Raw genomic sequence first — 16,329 nt, 5'->3', positions numbered from 1 at the left:
GTGTGTGTTTGGCTCTGTGTGTGTGTGTGTGGCTCTGTGTGTGGCTCTCTCTGTGTTTGTGTGGCTCTCTGTGTTTGTGTGTGACTCTTTGTGTATGTGGCTCTCTGTGTGTGTGGCTCTCTGTGTGTGTGGCTCTGTGTGTGTGTGGCTCTGTGTGTGGCTCTGTGTGTGTGTGTGTGTGTATGTGGGGCTCTGTGTGTGTGTGTGGCTCTGTGTGTGTGTGTGTGTTGCTCTGTGAGTGTGTGTGGCTCAATTTGCATGGGCAATTATTTTCTTTTTCTTCGCCGTAGTATGCAAATGTGAATCAGGTGCAAAATCTCAGTTTTTGCGTGATCCGCTTTCTGGCTGCAGCACTGCATTTTTGCAGTGATCCATTGACTGCCACAAAATTACTGCGGTGTCAGAGACCTTTTATTTATGTTTTGGTTTTTGAAACATAAATAAAACGCATTGTTATTTGCAATGTCAATAGCTCAAACTCGCGTAAATACAAGACCTATTGCATTGCAAATGCAATAGGTCTCGCATTTGCGAGAGATTAAGCTATTGGTATTGTAAATGACAATGCCATTTAATTATCTGTTTTCAAAACCAACACATAAATAAAAAGTTTGTCATTTACAATGCCAATAGCTCTAACGTTTGCGAAGGCGAGACCTATTGCATTGTAAATGCTTGTTATCTTAATTGTGCAGGTTCTTTTTCATTCCTGCTTTCCTTTCTACCTGCTTCATTCTTTCCTAGCTGTCTTTTCCTCGCTCTTTCTTCTTTATGCTGCCTTTCTCGCTCTTAAAGCCCCATCCCTTCACATTTAAGGGCCAGTCCTCACCACTGCAACATTTGGCACAATTTAAGCACTCCTTGCATCACATTAAGTCAGAACCCTTCTGATGCAGAAACATACAACGCTGTGAGGCAGCCTCTAAAGGAAGATAGCAACAAACATTGGCAAATTCTATAGGTCTCCCCTTTATGAGAGTGCCAAGCTATTGACTTTGCCAATGTCTGTTTGTAAAGCACTGTTTTCGAGAGAAAAAAAAGAAAAGAAAAAATAACATTTCATAATACTGGATAAAAAGCAAAAACACATTTTAAGGTATCTTCAGACTATACATTGAATTCTAAATGGGTAATCTTTGTAAACAGCATAGTTTATTTTTTAAATACTTTCCAAGCAAGAAACTCTGAACAAAATCTAAAAAGAGACAGTATCCGAATTTAAAGGAAAAACATTTTTTGTCGAGGCCTTGTTTACTTTCCACAGGACTCAGAGCTGAAATGTTGGAGCCATTTGGTGTTCAGCATTAGCCTAGGGAGCAGATTAATTTGCCTCCAGGAGAAGGGTCATTTCCCTTTCCTTCTTGTTAAGCACACCTTCTGCCTCAAATACCAGCTAAGTGAGTCAGCAGCCTGCCTCATTCCCCCAGTGTCATAAATGTTGCCTTTGTCTGTCAAGGACTGGTCTTCATGGCACCTTGTGGAATTCAGGCTATAAAACAACACCAGTACAATAAAGTCTGCTCTTTAGTCAATCCCTGGCACAAATGTACCTGTTGCTATGTAAGTAACAATAAGAGTAAGAGGGGTGTGGATGTGTTTGGGGTAGCTATACATGGGAAAGAGAGGAAGAAAACACATGTACTCATGGGGTGTTGAGTGAAAAAGAAAAAGTAGATCCTGAATGTGAGCAGTGGAAGAATACAAGTCATCCAGTGAAAAGAAAGTTAAAGAATCTATGCTCCAAGGGAGGGGCAAACACAATTAGAGAAAGGAAAGTGATTGAGTAAGAAGCAATATAATGAGAGTGAGAAGAATGTCAACCATGGGCTGACACAAAGCCCACCATAAGTTTTTGGTAAGGTCCACAAGTGGTCTTTCGACAACAGGCAGATAAAAGTAGGGGTGTGCATAACGCTTGTAATTTCGGGTAGCGAAATTACTGCGAAATTGCGAGAAATGACACGTAATTACACAAGATGCATCTTATGCTAAAAATATTACACGAATGGTCCGTTTGGGGAAAAATTCAATTTGAAAATGTAGTTTCAAGTTGATTTCTTGTTGTATGCATTCAAGCCACTGCTGCTCTCATGTGAATTTGTAGTTCTGCGCTCAGAATTTACCTGAATGGTCCGCTAGGATGAAAAATGTACTGCAAATGTTAATTGGCTGCTCATGTTCAAAACATTGCAGATCATGTTTGAATTTGTGGTTTTGCGCTCAAAATTTAGCCGAACGGTCTGCTCATGTAAAAAAATCAACCTGAAATATTGTTCACTTTTAAAAATGACCTGAACTGTACATCTTGTGTTAACATTTCTCACTGATAGTACGCCATGTGACGTGATGGTGTAATGTCGGTAATTTCATATAAATGTTGGTATTCAAAATTACACCAATTACTCTGGCGTAATTAAAATGTCCCCTATGCCTTCCTAACAGCTGTCAGCAGACGAGAACTAAAATGCCTTTCCCCCATGCCGGCGGGAAAATCGTGGCTGATGGCAAAATGGATGACTTCCACTCCACACCATTAAGGCAAAACATCTCTCACTTCTACAGAGTGGCAGTAATTCAAAGCCAGCCTAGACAGCTGACTTGGGAGCCAACAGTGTGGGAGATCAGGGGAGGCAAATCATCAGTGCCTCGCCAGTCGAACATAAAAGTACCAAACATCCTAGCACAAGACACACCACAATTACAGTATGAAATCTGACGTGGTGCTGCGGTTCTGGAGCACAATATGAACAACTTAAAAGATTCCTCAGGGAAAATGTTATGCAAGAGCATGAGCCATGGCCAGAATAAATGGTCCACCCCTTAAAAACAAAACTAATTTGAAATGTGGGGGCTAGATTATAAGCTGTTAATAACATTCCAAATCACAGTTCACTCCAAGTGGAAACAAAATAGAGAATGTATGCTTTTGCTTTATAGTCTTATTCTACATTATGTGCCTGTCTGTGCGCTTCTGATATTTGAATACTCACGAAGACAGAGGCAATGTGTTTTCAACATTGTACATTAACAGCAAATGAGGACATGTCCTACACTGTCAGGAAAGGACACATTTACTCTTCATTTGTGAAATTGATTGTGTTGGTTGGTTGTCTTGCACACTGACTTACTATACAAGTGAGATACTGACATGTTTGCTATTTTGTCCAAAGGCTATTAACAAAGAAGAAACATTACTTGAGTTTGAGAAGACCCAGTTCCCATTACTGCAAACCACAATCCTCAACAAGTTACCCTATGAGCAGCTGTGGCAGACTGCCTATGACTTCCACACTAAGTCAGATGAATGGTTGAACGGTGAGTATACTGTCTTTTTGAATGATATCTAGCTACGTTCAAGGTTATGAGCTCTATATCATCTGTCTAAATGATATCAGGTGATTATGTACCCAAAATACCCCCACCAGAATGCGGTGTCTTTTAGGATATTCTTAAAGATGCAATATTGCCAATCTAGAATGACCGTGTGGTTAATGCCTTTGCCCAATTTCCAATTTTTCAAATGAGTTTGAACAGATTAATTGTTCGGCCAACAATGATCTTAGTTGCTCTTTATTGACTCAGAAGGATCTCTGATTTCTGAGTAAGGAGAGACTGGTCAGTCTTTTTGTTGCTTCTGTTGCTGTTGCCTACAGCAGTGGTCTTCAACTAGGTGCACGGGGACAACATTCATACAAGGTTGTTAGGATAACCTCTTACTATGTAAATGATTTCCATTCAGGTTTAGTGTATTCAAATGAAGATAAAATAAAATTATTGCATGGATCTGGCCCTCCTGGGTGTATGCTCAACACCAGCAGCCAACTGATGAGGATACACTCCTACTTGAATGTCAATTTGAAATCAGAACTAAAAAACAGAGAACCCAGTTCATAAGCTTTCATCCATGTATCAGTGTATGTAAATTTATCTTATGTAGATTACCTGAAAATCTGTCATAGATCCAACCCGCTGGACCTACTTTGGACACCCCTGACCTAGTTGAGTTCCTAAATTAGTTTATTTAAGACAAAAGTCTCTTAAATGATAAATACAACAGTTAAAAAAAATACTGCCAACTGAATACACATTCAAATTTAAAATCTTTTAAAGCCATTAAAAATCTTGCCAATACAATGGTTACATCCAGATATTGCACTGAGAATAGAAATTTCACAGCCGACATTCTTGCTATTGTGCTATACTCAAAAAAGGTTGGTTTAAAAAAAAAACGTTGAAAAGTTTAAAAAGTAAGGCAATCTATAGCAATATAAACATTAGTGCATAGCTTTCCAAGTCCACAGTTACAGTTTCTATCTGGATTCCTAAAAGATGCCATGCCTTACGGACAGGCTTACAGACGTTGTAGCCATGCTCTGAATTTTAATATTGTACTATGCATACACTAGTTTCGTAGGTAGGTTAAATACACCCTTGGGTTAAAGTAACTCAACTGAGGATTATTAATATTATTATTGCATTCTTATCTAGCGGGTAGCTATCCAAAGGGTTTCCCAGAGCTTAGGTGACAGGCAGAGCAGCTTAAGGAGTGGTGCTGGAATTAACCAGGGTTAAGACTCTACGGCTCGAGGGATGGATTAGAATAGCCAGGTTTTCAACTCTCTGCGAAAGGCGACAAAGGAAGTACAGCAACGAAGAGCCTCTGGGAGGGTGTTCTACAATCTGGGGACGAGGAAAGAGAAAAAACGGCCACCCATCTGGACGCGTATAACTCTGGGATCTGAGAAAAAAGAACGATTACGTTAACGCGGAGTGCGAGAAGGGTGGTAAGGAGTGACAAGATTATGCAGACACTGAGGTCCTTAGCACGAGTGGATTTTATACATATAGCACAGTGCCTTGAACTCAATGCGCTTGTTCACTGAAATCCAATGAAGGTCATGAAGAAGACCCGACACAGAGGAGTATTTGGGGAGGCGGAACAAGAGTCTGGCGGCAGAGTTCTAGACCACCTGAAGGCGTCTGAATGCTCTCGTACTTTACGATCACTTTGCACTTAGCACCAAAAAGCAAAGGACTTCTTTCACAAACCCTTCTTCTATGCATAGTAGGCACCTACTCATAGAAACTGAGGAGTAACATACAAGTAAATCACACCTAATCAAATAAAACATGTCTGTGATTTGGGCATATACGGTCAGAAGTATTCTTGACTCATCATGGTCTTCAAAAAGCATGTACATTTTCCTATCATGTTGGTCTGAGGTCAAAATTCAGCCAGTATGACAAGCTTTTAAGATGAGGAGAATTGAGGTGATTACCTTGTAAATGCTACATGATGTCTGGGACTGTTGATCCACCACTCACATGTGAGGTTGGACTTTAGGTCTACACTACATTACAGCCTAGCAGTTACCATAGTTAGAGCCTAGGGGTAATTACAGACCCTTATACAAAGCCAAGCAACGTAATTTCTCTATGCAAACAATCTTAAAAAATGAAAATCAAAACGATTAAAGATAATTGATCTTCTGGCTATTATGGAAGCGCTATATTGGCATCCCAAGGAACCTTTTTAAGGTCTTGTACTTAGCTCATTTGTTATTTTTATGTGGCTAAATTCATCTGCTTCATAAATTGGTCCCATATCATCCGGTAGGATACCTCTAACCAGCCTGCGCTAACGTCTTTACCTACCTCAATTAGATGTTCTAGTACTATTGGCCTTGAACACTAATTCTAACAAGTAGGAAACAAGATGACCTTACGGTTAACGGATAATTCTTGAAAAGCTTTGTGTTCTCAAAATAGTTTATGCTTAGCTTAAAAGTCCTGTCTCTGTTGTTTTACACCAGGGATCGCTGGATAGCAATGTATTTAGGCTGAGTAAGAGACATTTTAACAATATCATCATTTTGTCGCATGTCTTACATTTTTATGGCCTACAAAGTAGGGAAAATGTTCTTTTCATCGCTTTGTGAAGAATGAAACCTGACAATCCTTTTGTTTCACCTCTGCAGGTGCTTTCCAGCCTTTAAATGCAGAAGACATTGTGGAAGACGTTGGAAACATGTGGCGGACGATGTATAAACTTACAAAAACTTTTGCAGAGCTTCCTGCGCCTAAACGCGTGGCTGAGAATGTAAAATTTAAAATTGACAAATTTAAACAGCATCTTCCCATTATCTCTGTCATCTGCAACCGTGGAATGAAGGCCAGACACTGGGAACAGGTACTAAGCAGTGGCAGCAGGCAGGGAGCAGGGGTGGCAGGTGAAAAAAGCAAACTAAAAAAAACTAAAACACTTACCTCTTCGTCCGCCGCATCTCTCCTCGCTTCCCTGCCAATGTCCCAGAATGGAACTAGAAGCACACACAGGCTCCTTCCCCTAAGTCAATCATAAGCGTTGTGATTGGTCTGGGCGCCATGGTTACATCTAGGTAAGGAGTGTGTGTTGGGGTTAGGCTTAGTATAAGGGATAGGGATAGGGCTGGGGATAGGATTATCTTTAGGGTAAAGGTGCATATTGGGGTTAGGGTAAAGGTTAGGATTAGGAATGTCATTGGCTTTAGGGTAGAGAGTGTGTTGGGTGAGGCTTAGTAGAAGAGATAGGGATAGGGAAAGGGTTAGGGATACAATTACCTTTGGGGCATGGGTGTGTTGTAGTTATAGGGTAAGGAATAGAATTAGGGATAAGGATAATATTACCTTTAAGTTAAGAATGTATGTTGGGATTAGGGTAGGGGTTAGTTTTAGGGTAAAGGAATGGCTTAGGGGAGGGAATATAGTTAGACTTTAGACATTTTTAGGGGTAAAGTTAATGTGAGGATGAGCATGAAGATTCGAATTTGTTGGTTAGAGCTATGGATAGGTATGGGGAATGTAACGGGGTAGTGTTAAGGGGTTGGGGCTAGGGTTAAGGTACTCATGTCAGCATGATCATTAGAGCTATGTAGCGGGGAGCATGGACAACAAGAATAATTGCTTGAAAAAGAGAAAACACAACTAATTGCCAATTACACAGGCTGCATTTATATTCAAAATTTAGGTTACTAACTTTGGGGTTTTAATTTTTGACTTTTTTAATGACACGTTTCTAAATCTCAACCTAAATTCCTTTCACTCACCTCGGGCACTTGTAGCATGCAGACAGCAGGGTTATTTCTCCCGTTCTTAGCATCCGCATAGGCTGAACGAATATAAGAATGCCGCAGAGGGCATCGGTAACACTTTGAATGATATTTCCGAAACCGGGATGTTAAACATGCAAAAAACTGCTTGCAAATATTTATTACACCCCCATGTACATTACATTGGAGATATTGGAGATTAGCTTCTTAACTAAATATATAAATAAAAATATTGAGGCGTAAAAAACTAAAACATATAGATGATTTGTGGAATGCTTGCTAAAGTCTCATCCTCTGGCACGTTACACAGGCCTGCTTTCGAGTCCATCTTTTTTTGTTCACAGCACCAATTCAGACCTGCAAATTTGATTTTTTTTCTGATATAATCGAAATAGTCCATCTTGAAATTCCAGGCCAGTCCTGTCCGAAATGCCAGATCTGGTCCTCTCTAGATGGAAACACAAGCAACCCCAGACCAACTTTGAACTTGTTGGGCCTTATCAGTGAGAGGCATGTGTCCTGATGCAGAGGGAGCATTAGACCCACATCAGAGATTTTGGAGCAGAAAAGTCAACCCATTAGTGCTCCTGATCTTCTGTGACACATTAATGTGACTTTGTGGTGTTAATCTTCTGTTAAAAGCGAGTCAAACCCTCAGCCACGGCTTAATCTTCAGGTTCATTCCTAGGTGAAAATAGAAATCCACATCATTAGTCTGAAGTATCAAGATTGTTCAGAAAGGGAGAAGGGTTAGAAAGTAAAGAGAGAACATGTTTCTAGTGTGAGACCCACCACCTTTGTCTATCTATCTTTACCTAGCTAGTGCAACCAACTTGACACATGAAGCTGTCATCACTAAAGTACACTACCTCTACTGCACTAGAAAGACCCTACTACTAAATGCTCCTAGTTTGCAGCAAAAGTGCTGACATGTTTCTGCCCTGTCATGTGCCACAAGAATCATGCACATTCATCAGGATTCAGCAAGAGTCAGATGATGACTCCACATGAGTGTGTAAAGTAATGAGAGTACAAAATCACCCAAAAGGCTAGTTCTTAATTCTGGAAGCCTGGGTGTATGGATTCGGGTGTAGAATGTATCCTCTGCCTGCCCTTAATTGTGACATAGACATGGAGAGGACTTAATGTATAGCCACATCATATAACCTGGTATTCTGTTCCCCACCCACAACGCCTGCTTCCTGGAGCAGAGCCAATCCACATCTAGGAGTTTTTACAAAGAGGAGAAAAGTTGTAGTGCCTTGTTCAATTGCAAATGGCCAGAAAGTACTCTCATTTTTGTTGGAATGTTAAGGTGCATGGGATGTTTTGAGGTAGATATGAAGGTCTGGTAGGTGCAATTAATTGTAAATGAACCGGCCTTGTTTGTGCTGCAATACCTGCGCCAAGCATTGCACTTGGAACCTGATTCTCATTTTGGAAGCAGATACAGAAATGTGCAGAGCTTGCAGGATATATTGTTGTTTCTTCTTTCAAAGTGACATTCTAGTTGCTATATTTCCCAGGAGCAGTAGCCTTTGTAGCAGATCATTTGATAGACCAGGGTGGACAATATTATAGTATTTTATCCTCAATAATATTAGTTAAAATAAAGCAGACCCATATTGGAGGTATTAAGGGCCAGATGTAGGAGACAAAATACCGGTCGGTAACGGCCTATTTCGGCCGTTACCGACCGGTATTAAGTATTTGGCATGTAGGGGCCCTATTTTACCGAATCGGTAAATTTACCGAATCGGTAAAATTCGGTATTTATGAATCGGTAAAATATACTTACCTACATCTGGCCCTAAGTTCCTGGGCTATGAAGGTGAGTCCATCAGGGCAACAAGGTTTTTACATGCACCGCTGGCATTTTATGTTCATCTAAAGTTGTCAGTCAGAGGTTTGGATGGGCTCCTATCCTCCAGAACTCAGTTTTTTGGGATTACATTTTAGTGTGTTGTCTGCTATCCAGGTGTCAATTGCTAGTAGACAGTTTATGGAATTTGTGTTTTCTGACTCAGGATCGCGGTAGAGCGGCTTTTTTGCGATGTAGACCAAAATGAGACATATAAAGGGGCTGATATTATAATATGTTTATCCCTGCATCAAGCAGTTTAAAGCCAACACTCCAGACTTATAGGAATGCTTTGGTGTATCAGTAAGTCAGTTGAGTTGTGTGTTCAGTTGTCAGATATTATAATGTATAAAGAATGTGCACTTTTTATATGGTGTTTAATACCGTTGTAGAGTAACCTCATTTTCAAATATTCTGTTCAGTAGGGAACTGACAAAGAAACATGTGCTCACAAAGTTTATCGTTTCAGATCAGAACTGCAGCAAAGCGCATTGTAAAGTACTGAAGTAGTGAATTTGGTTGACCCACGCATAAAGTATTGGTAATGATTTATTCCAATTTTGTTTTAGATGAGTGAAATAGTAGGATTTGATGTAACACCAGATGAAAACACATCACTATTGACCATGCTAGAATATGGACTGTCAAAGTTCATTGACAGGTAAGAAACAGTTTAAAATAATGTTGTTTTTGATTCAGGTATATTAACCACTGTTATTACATTACCAGAAGTTATTACACAGAAATCTTATTACTACAACAACATCACAATTTTAAGAGAAAATATTGATCCACATATATTTGTACAGCACACATTCTCCCAGAAGGGTATCTTGGTGCTGAATAACAGATGTTTATTGTTACACAACTCAATGGTACTCATTTTATCGACCTCAGAAGGATGAAAGGCTCAGTGGACCCGCCGGGATTTAAACCTGTAACCATGAGGTCAAACAATGGCTCTTACAGTGGCTACATTAGCCCACTGAGCCACTAGAAACATCTATAAGGGGTGCAAATCTCCTTCAAACAGTCACCTGAAATAAGATGCCCGTGCATAAGTTAAATACAGACAGTTCATTGTAGCACTTAGTTTTTAGAACAGTAGTTTTATGGCTTATGTTGACCTCCAGCACTTTCCTCATCGTAGGGCTGTCTAGCAGGAACTGAGAGTTAAGGCTGTCCTGTTTCTGAAATTCACTTAGAGCCCTATTGCGATGTCGGTCCGAGTTGCCTCTGATAGACAGCATCTTGGTGTGGGAACCGACCGACCATAGGTCGGCAGTTCCGATCCCTGTGTGGTCTCAAACTCCCATTTCTCTATGAGAGGTTGTGCGGCTGGCAAAAACCGCCTGCAGCACAAGCTCTCATTGAGAAAATGGGAGTTTGTGTAAATCCGTGCACTGTGTGGTAGGCAACATGGTGCAGGGATTTTCAGGGGGGCTCACACCCGTAAACTGTGAATGGATGACAGCCCTGCTAAGGGCCCCCAAAGTCGATTTCCGACAATCTTTCCATGGCGGAAAGCCCGACATGGAAAGGCTGACAGAAACCAACATCATAATCCTGACAGCGGAAACGCCGTCTGTAAGGGATTATGATAGGTTTCCAACTGGCCGACGCTTGAGCCTGTCAGAACACAGTCGGATTGACCGGCCGGGTTACACTCTGACAGACGGCATTAGAATTCGGCAGTCGGACTGTAAACCTACAGTGTCGGTCGGTAAGCTTCCAATGAGCGATCAGAGACTTACCGACCAACATCGTAATGAGGCCTTTAGAGGTACATGATCGGGCCAGGTGTTAGGCTGGTGGATGCTGTAGTAGGAAATGGTGATAGCACCTCAGACCATGGGATATGGATGCAAGCCAGGCAGTGGCTTTGAAGCTCATTTCAATCTTGTAGCTAAAGTAGGAGACCTTGATGGTCTATTATTGGCACCCTTTACAGCACTCAGGAGATGGAGGCCTGGCCTCTTTCCACTTGATGTTCAATGAGGCAGCAGGTAAAATGTGCAGAGAGACAGGTAGTGATAATGAACTTTAAAGAGTTCAATGAGAGCTGATACATTATTATCTGAGAACATTGGAAAACTGACATTATAACTCTGCTCAAACAATATATAAACTGTAATCATAAAATTGTGATGCATTCTTTACTGAAACAAAGTAAAATCTTACATTATTTTATGGCAATGCATGCTTAACAGGGCACAGTGAAACATGGCATTGTGGCATGGTAATATGTGCTTTACTAAGAAGGGTGTAAACTGTTGTCATATCATGACACTGTGTACCCTGTTCACAAAGGTAAATTTACATATTTAGATTTACTCATGAGGAAACTTACTACTGTTCATGTGAAAACTTAATAATGCAGCTAGCACTAACTTTAGCCTTGTTTTGCTATTTACCATTTCTGAGTCTAACTTTAATACTAGGTGCAGACTTAGATGCGTTTACTCCCTTAAAACAGTATGGAGACTTCTAGAACAGAAATTACGAGTGTAAAGTTACTAATAGTAGCTTACACACATAGACGGAGGTTTCTGCTACAGTGACAACGTGCTCCTTTGATACAGTATAGGGAAGTAGTAAGGTTTAATAATGAGTAAGAAAATATAATAAATACTGTAATGCAAAATAAAAAATTTAATTAACTTAAAATAATTATTATTAACCTGAAAACAAAAGAAATTACACGTAACAGCACAATAACCCATCAAAATAAATGTTTAAGAAATAATTAAACAAATAAAATATATAAAATTAATTGTAGAATTAATATTATTTAAAATAATTTTTGCACACTTCCATTTGGACCATTTTTATATGTAGTTAATAACTAGTAAATGGTATTAGAACACTTTTGTTTAATTATTTAAATGAATTTAAATATTTATAGCACACGTTTAAAATTGTAGTTATTTTAAACACACACTTAATGCTATATATATATATATATATATATATATATATATATATATATCACCTCCACACCTGCTTCTCACTACAAACCAGGTCTGACACATGCTCTGGATACCAGCAAATTTCTTTATTCCGCCATTGCACACATTAATCACTCTTCGTGAGTCCACAAAGTTCAGCCTCCGGCAGACGCGTTTCGGCGTGTGCCTCATCAGTGCCGGGTTCTCGCTGAAAACTGCCAAGATGGGAAATGCTCCGAAGCTGCTGATTTTAAGCTGCTAACCGAGTCTTCTCATTGGTGGGCAATCACTCTCACTGAAAGCGGACAGGAAATGTTCCTCAGATCGTTAATGCCGCTGTTCCCACCAAGAGACCTCGGGTGAAGTGCATCGGGTCCCGCAACATGGAACCAACAGGCAATACGAGACAGGTACAGTGACTTATCTTCGCACATGGTAGTGCTTGCAATGTCGGCTCCTTCTAGCATTGCGGGAAAACGTTGGCGGCTTCCATCATTGCTGGCAAGTCCATTAAGCAGACGTGCTGTCTGCTCCCTCTCCCCAATACCTTTAAGACACTTCGGGTTGGGGGGGCGCCGCATTGTGCCTTCTAAGCACATCGTCCATTGCCACAGTTTGTCGGTTAATGCGGAGCTCCAGACCGAGGGGCGTGTCAGTACGCGGAGCCGACCTCCGCTTTAATATCACCTCCACACCTGCTTCTCACTACAAACCAGGTCTGACACATGCTCTGGATACCAGCAAATTTCTTTATTCCGCCATTGCACACATTAATCACTCTTCGTGAGTCCACAAAGTTCAGCCTCCGGCAGATGCGTTTCGGCGTGTGCCTCATCAGTGCCGGGTTCTCGCTGAAAACTGCCAAGATGGGAAATGCTCCAAAGCTGCTGATTTTAAGCTGCTAACCGAGTCTTCTCATTGGTGGGCAATCACTCTCACTGAAAGCGGACAGGAAATGTTCCTCAGATCGTTAATGCCGCTGTTCCCACCAAGAGACCTCGGGTGAAGTGCATCGGGTCCCGCAACATGGAACCAACAGGCAATACGAGACAGGTACAGTGACTTATCTTCGCACATGGTAGTGCTTGCAATGTCGGCTCCTTCTAGCATTGCGGGAAAACGTTGGCGGCTTCCATCATTGCTGGCAAGTCCATTAAGCAGACGTGCTGTCTGCTCCCTCTCCCCAATACCTTTAAGACACTTCGGGTTGGGGGGGCGCCGCATTGTGCCTTCTAAGCACATCGTCCATTGCCACAGTTTGTCGGTTAATGCGGAGCTCCAGACCGAGGGGCGTGTCAGTACGCGGAGCCGACCTCCGCTTTAATATCACCTCCACACCTGCTTCTCACTACAAACCAGGTCTGACACATGCTCTGGATACCAGCAAATTTCTTTATTCCGCCATTGCACACATTAATCACTCTTCGTGAGTCCACAAAGTTCAGCCTCCGGCAGACGCGTTTCGGCGTGTGCCTCATCAGTGCCGGGTTCTCGCTGAAAACTGCCAAGATGGGAAATGCTCCGAAGCTGCTGATTTTAAGCTGCTAACCGAGTCTTCTCATTGGTGGGCAATCACTCTCACTGAAAGCGGACAGGAAATGTTCCTCAGATCGTTAATGCCGCTGTTCCCACCAAGAGACCTCGGGTGAAGTGCATCGGGTCCCGCAACATGGAACCAACAGGCAATACGAGACAGGTACAGTATATATATATATATATATATATATGTATATATATATATATATATATATATATATATATATATATATATATATGAGAGAGAGAGAGAGAGAGAAACTTGTTTATTTAGACCATAGTCTTTTAAACAATACAAACAAAATGCAAACAGAATCGGACAAAGTACGAGCAGACAAAATATTCCTACGTCATAAATAGTTAAAATTCATATTTGTTAAAAAGAAAAAAGAGAAGGTTAAAAGAGGTTAACACCTCCTGATACACAATTCATTAAACCCAAATTTTTTCACAACCAATTTTATTGAGCATAAGAGTATCAGGAATGTGGTATTTTCACACACCAAGATCACCACAACAGTATCAATATAATGATGACATAGACAGTAATGAATGAAGCAAATGCCCATGAAGCTCAGCTTTAAGGATGCCCTAGCAGCCTACTCTAAACCCCAACTACACCCCCCCCGTACCCAACACCCCCCCCCCCACCACACGTGTACAGAAAGCAACACAAAGGAAATGTACAAAGAATAAGCAGGTATAGCGCAACCAGGGCTTGCCACTTGAGGCCAGAAGTATCACTGCGGTCAAATGTCCTCCTCCTGCTCCTCCGGGGGTTCCAAGGACAGGCCACGGTAGTCGGCCCACCGTTTCCAGATCTTGAAATGTTTGCGCGGGCAGCCCCGCGCCTCAAAAAACGGTTTTTCAAGGCCCATGAAATAGTCTAGCCCAGCCTTCCACGCAGACAGGGGGGGGGCCCTCACAGATTTCCATGCCCGAGCCAGGTCACGCTTGGCCACCACCAGACCCAGGAGCAACAGATGACGCTTGTACATGTTGCCCCCAACCCCTTCCATGATATGCTGCAGGCCTAGCCGGTGGGTACGAGGAAGATCCCAACCCAGGACCTCAGTCAGGCAACTCCACACACCTCTCCAGAATCCAGCCAGGCGACCACACGACCACACCGTATGTATCAGGGAGCCAGGCACTTCCCCACAGCGCAGGCATTCCGGTGACGCAATCAAGCCAGCCTTCCACAGACGTTCACGTGTATAATAGGCACGGTGCAAGTATTTGAATTGTGTCAGGCGGAGCCGAACCGCAACAGCGGTGCCGCGCGGGGACTCCAGCGCCTCCCTCCAATCGTCTTCATCGAGGGCGCCCACGTCCACCTCCCACGCTTCCCGAAGGGAGCGGAGAGTGGAGGAGCAGTGGATAACAAGTGACTGATAGATCCTAGAGACCTTCTTGTCTCCCAAGTCTCCCATAAACACTTTTGCCTCAAGCGGGCTGAACTCCGGCAGGGAGTCGAGGCCGGCAATGCTCGGGGCGAGGGCATGCCGCAGCTGGAGGTAGCGGAAGAACTGGGACTGAGGCATCTGGAACTCCGCGCTGAGTTCCGCGAAGGACTTGAGGGTGGTGCCTGACATGACCTGGCCCAGTTGTGTAATTCCAATAGCCTCCCAACCCTCAAACCCGGCCAGGGCCGCCAGTTCCGGAAGCAGGCCATTGTGCCACAGCGGCGTTTCAGCTGTTAACTTGCCCCACCAACCCATGCGACGCAGGGACTGCCGCCACACCGCAAATACCACTTTAGTGACCGACGGCAAACCACGGCGTATGCGAGCCGAATAGAGAATAGTGTGGAGCGTGCGATCTCCCATGAGGAGTCTCTCCAGGGCATAGGCCGGGTCGCTTCTATCACCATACCACCATTCATTGAGGACAAGCAGGTGTGACGCCTGGTAGTAGGAGAGGAGGTCGGATGTGGCCAAACCACCACAGTATGTGGACAGAAAGCACGTCCTCAAGGCCACCCTGGCTGCACCGCCATCCCACAGGAAGCGGCCCAGCACAGAGTTCACCTGGCGGAACCACTCCATGCCAATAGGGTGCGGGAAGTTTTGGAGCTGGTACAGCAGCCTCGGCAGTGCCACCATCTTAAAGATGGCCGACCTCCTAAAGATCGTGAGGGGCATTCTGGACCAAGATTTAACATCTGTCTGGACCCATTCCCACACCGGCAAGACACTGCGTGCCCAGGCCACGGCCCGCGAGTCCGAGAGAAAGACGCCTAGATACTGCAGGCCGTCCGTCGCCACACGCAATTCGGCGGCCCACTGGTCGTCAACCACTCCGCCACCCAGAATCCACAGGGTCGATTTATTTAGATTAAGGTGAAGCCCCGAGACCTCGCCAAACCCCCGCATGATCTCCAAAACCCGGGGACCCGAGCGCCGCAGATCAGTGAGGAACAGAAGGACGTCGTCTGCATACAGTGCAATCCTATCCGCCAGGTCATCGTTCCAGACAAAGCCACGTAAGTGGACATCCGTTCGTATCCGCGACGCCAGGGGCTCCATGGCCAGGGCGAACAGGTAGGGGGACAACGGGCAACCCTGTCGAGTGCCACGTCCGATGTGAAAGCGCTCAGAGACCGCGCCGGCCACGCGGACCGACGCCGTAACATTAGTGTAGAGGAGACGAATATATGACAGGAAGATAGGCCCTATATTGAGGCGGGCCAGCAAAGTGAACAAATATGCCCAACTCACCGAATCAAAGGCTCGGTCCATGTCCGCAAGGAGGAGTGCCGCCTGTTCATCCCTAGCACCCATGGCATCGACCGCCGCCTGCGCCCGCCGGATATTGTGCCGGGTGGCCCTGCGCGGCATGAACCCGGCCTGGTCGGGGTGGACCAGGTCGGCAATGTAGGGCAAAAGGCGGTTTG

The 16,329-nt window shown here is 43.5% G+C and overlaps 1 protein-coding gene across 1 annotated transcript in view; it reads left to right on the top strand.

The window, feature by feature from the left end:
• The window catches only part of DNAH3 (dynein axonemal heavy chain 3), a 614,138-nt gene that overhangs the window by 247,762 nt on the left and 350,047 nt on the right, over positions 1-16,329 (top strand). The window contains exons 17-19 of the mRNA XM_086940811.1: positions 3,171-3,315; positions 5,979-6,190; positions 9,519-9,610. Of these exons, the coding sequence (XP_086796937.1) occupies positions 3,171-3,315; positions 5,979-6,190; positions 9,519-9,610 (449 nt within the window). The remainder of the gene's footprint in view (positions 1-3,170; positions 3,316-5,978; positions 6,191-9,518; positions 9,611-16,329) is intronic.

This window comes from Lissotriton vulgaris, chromosome 10 (assembly GCF_964263255.1).
Source record: "Lissotriton vulgaris chromosome 10, aLisVul1.2, whole genome shotgun sequence".
Classification (NCBI taxonomy): domain Eukaryota; kingdom Metazoa; phylum Chordata; class Amphibia; order Caudata; family Salamandridae; genus Lissotriton; species Lissotriton vulgaris.
Note: the sequence above shows the minus strand (reverse complement) of the source record. Positions and strands in the feature narration are given on the sequence as shown.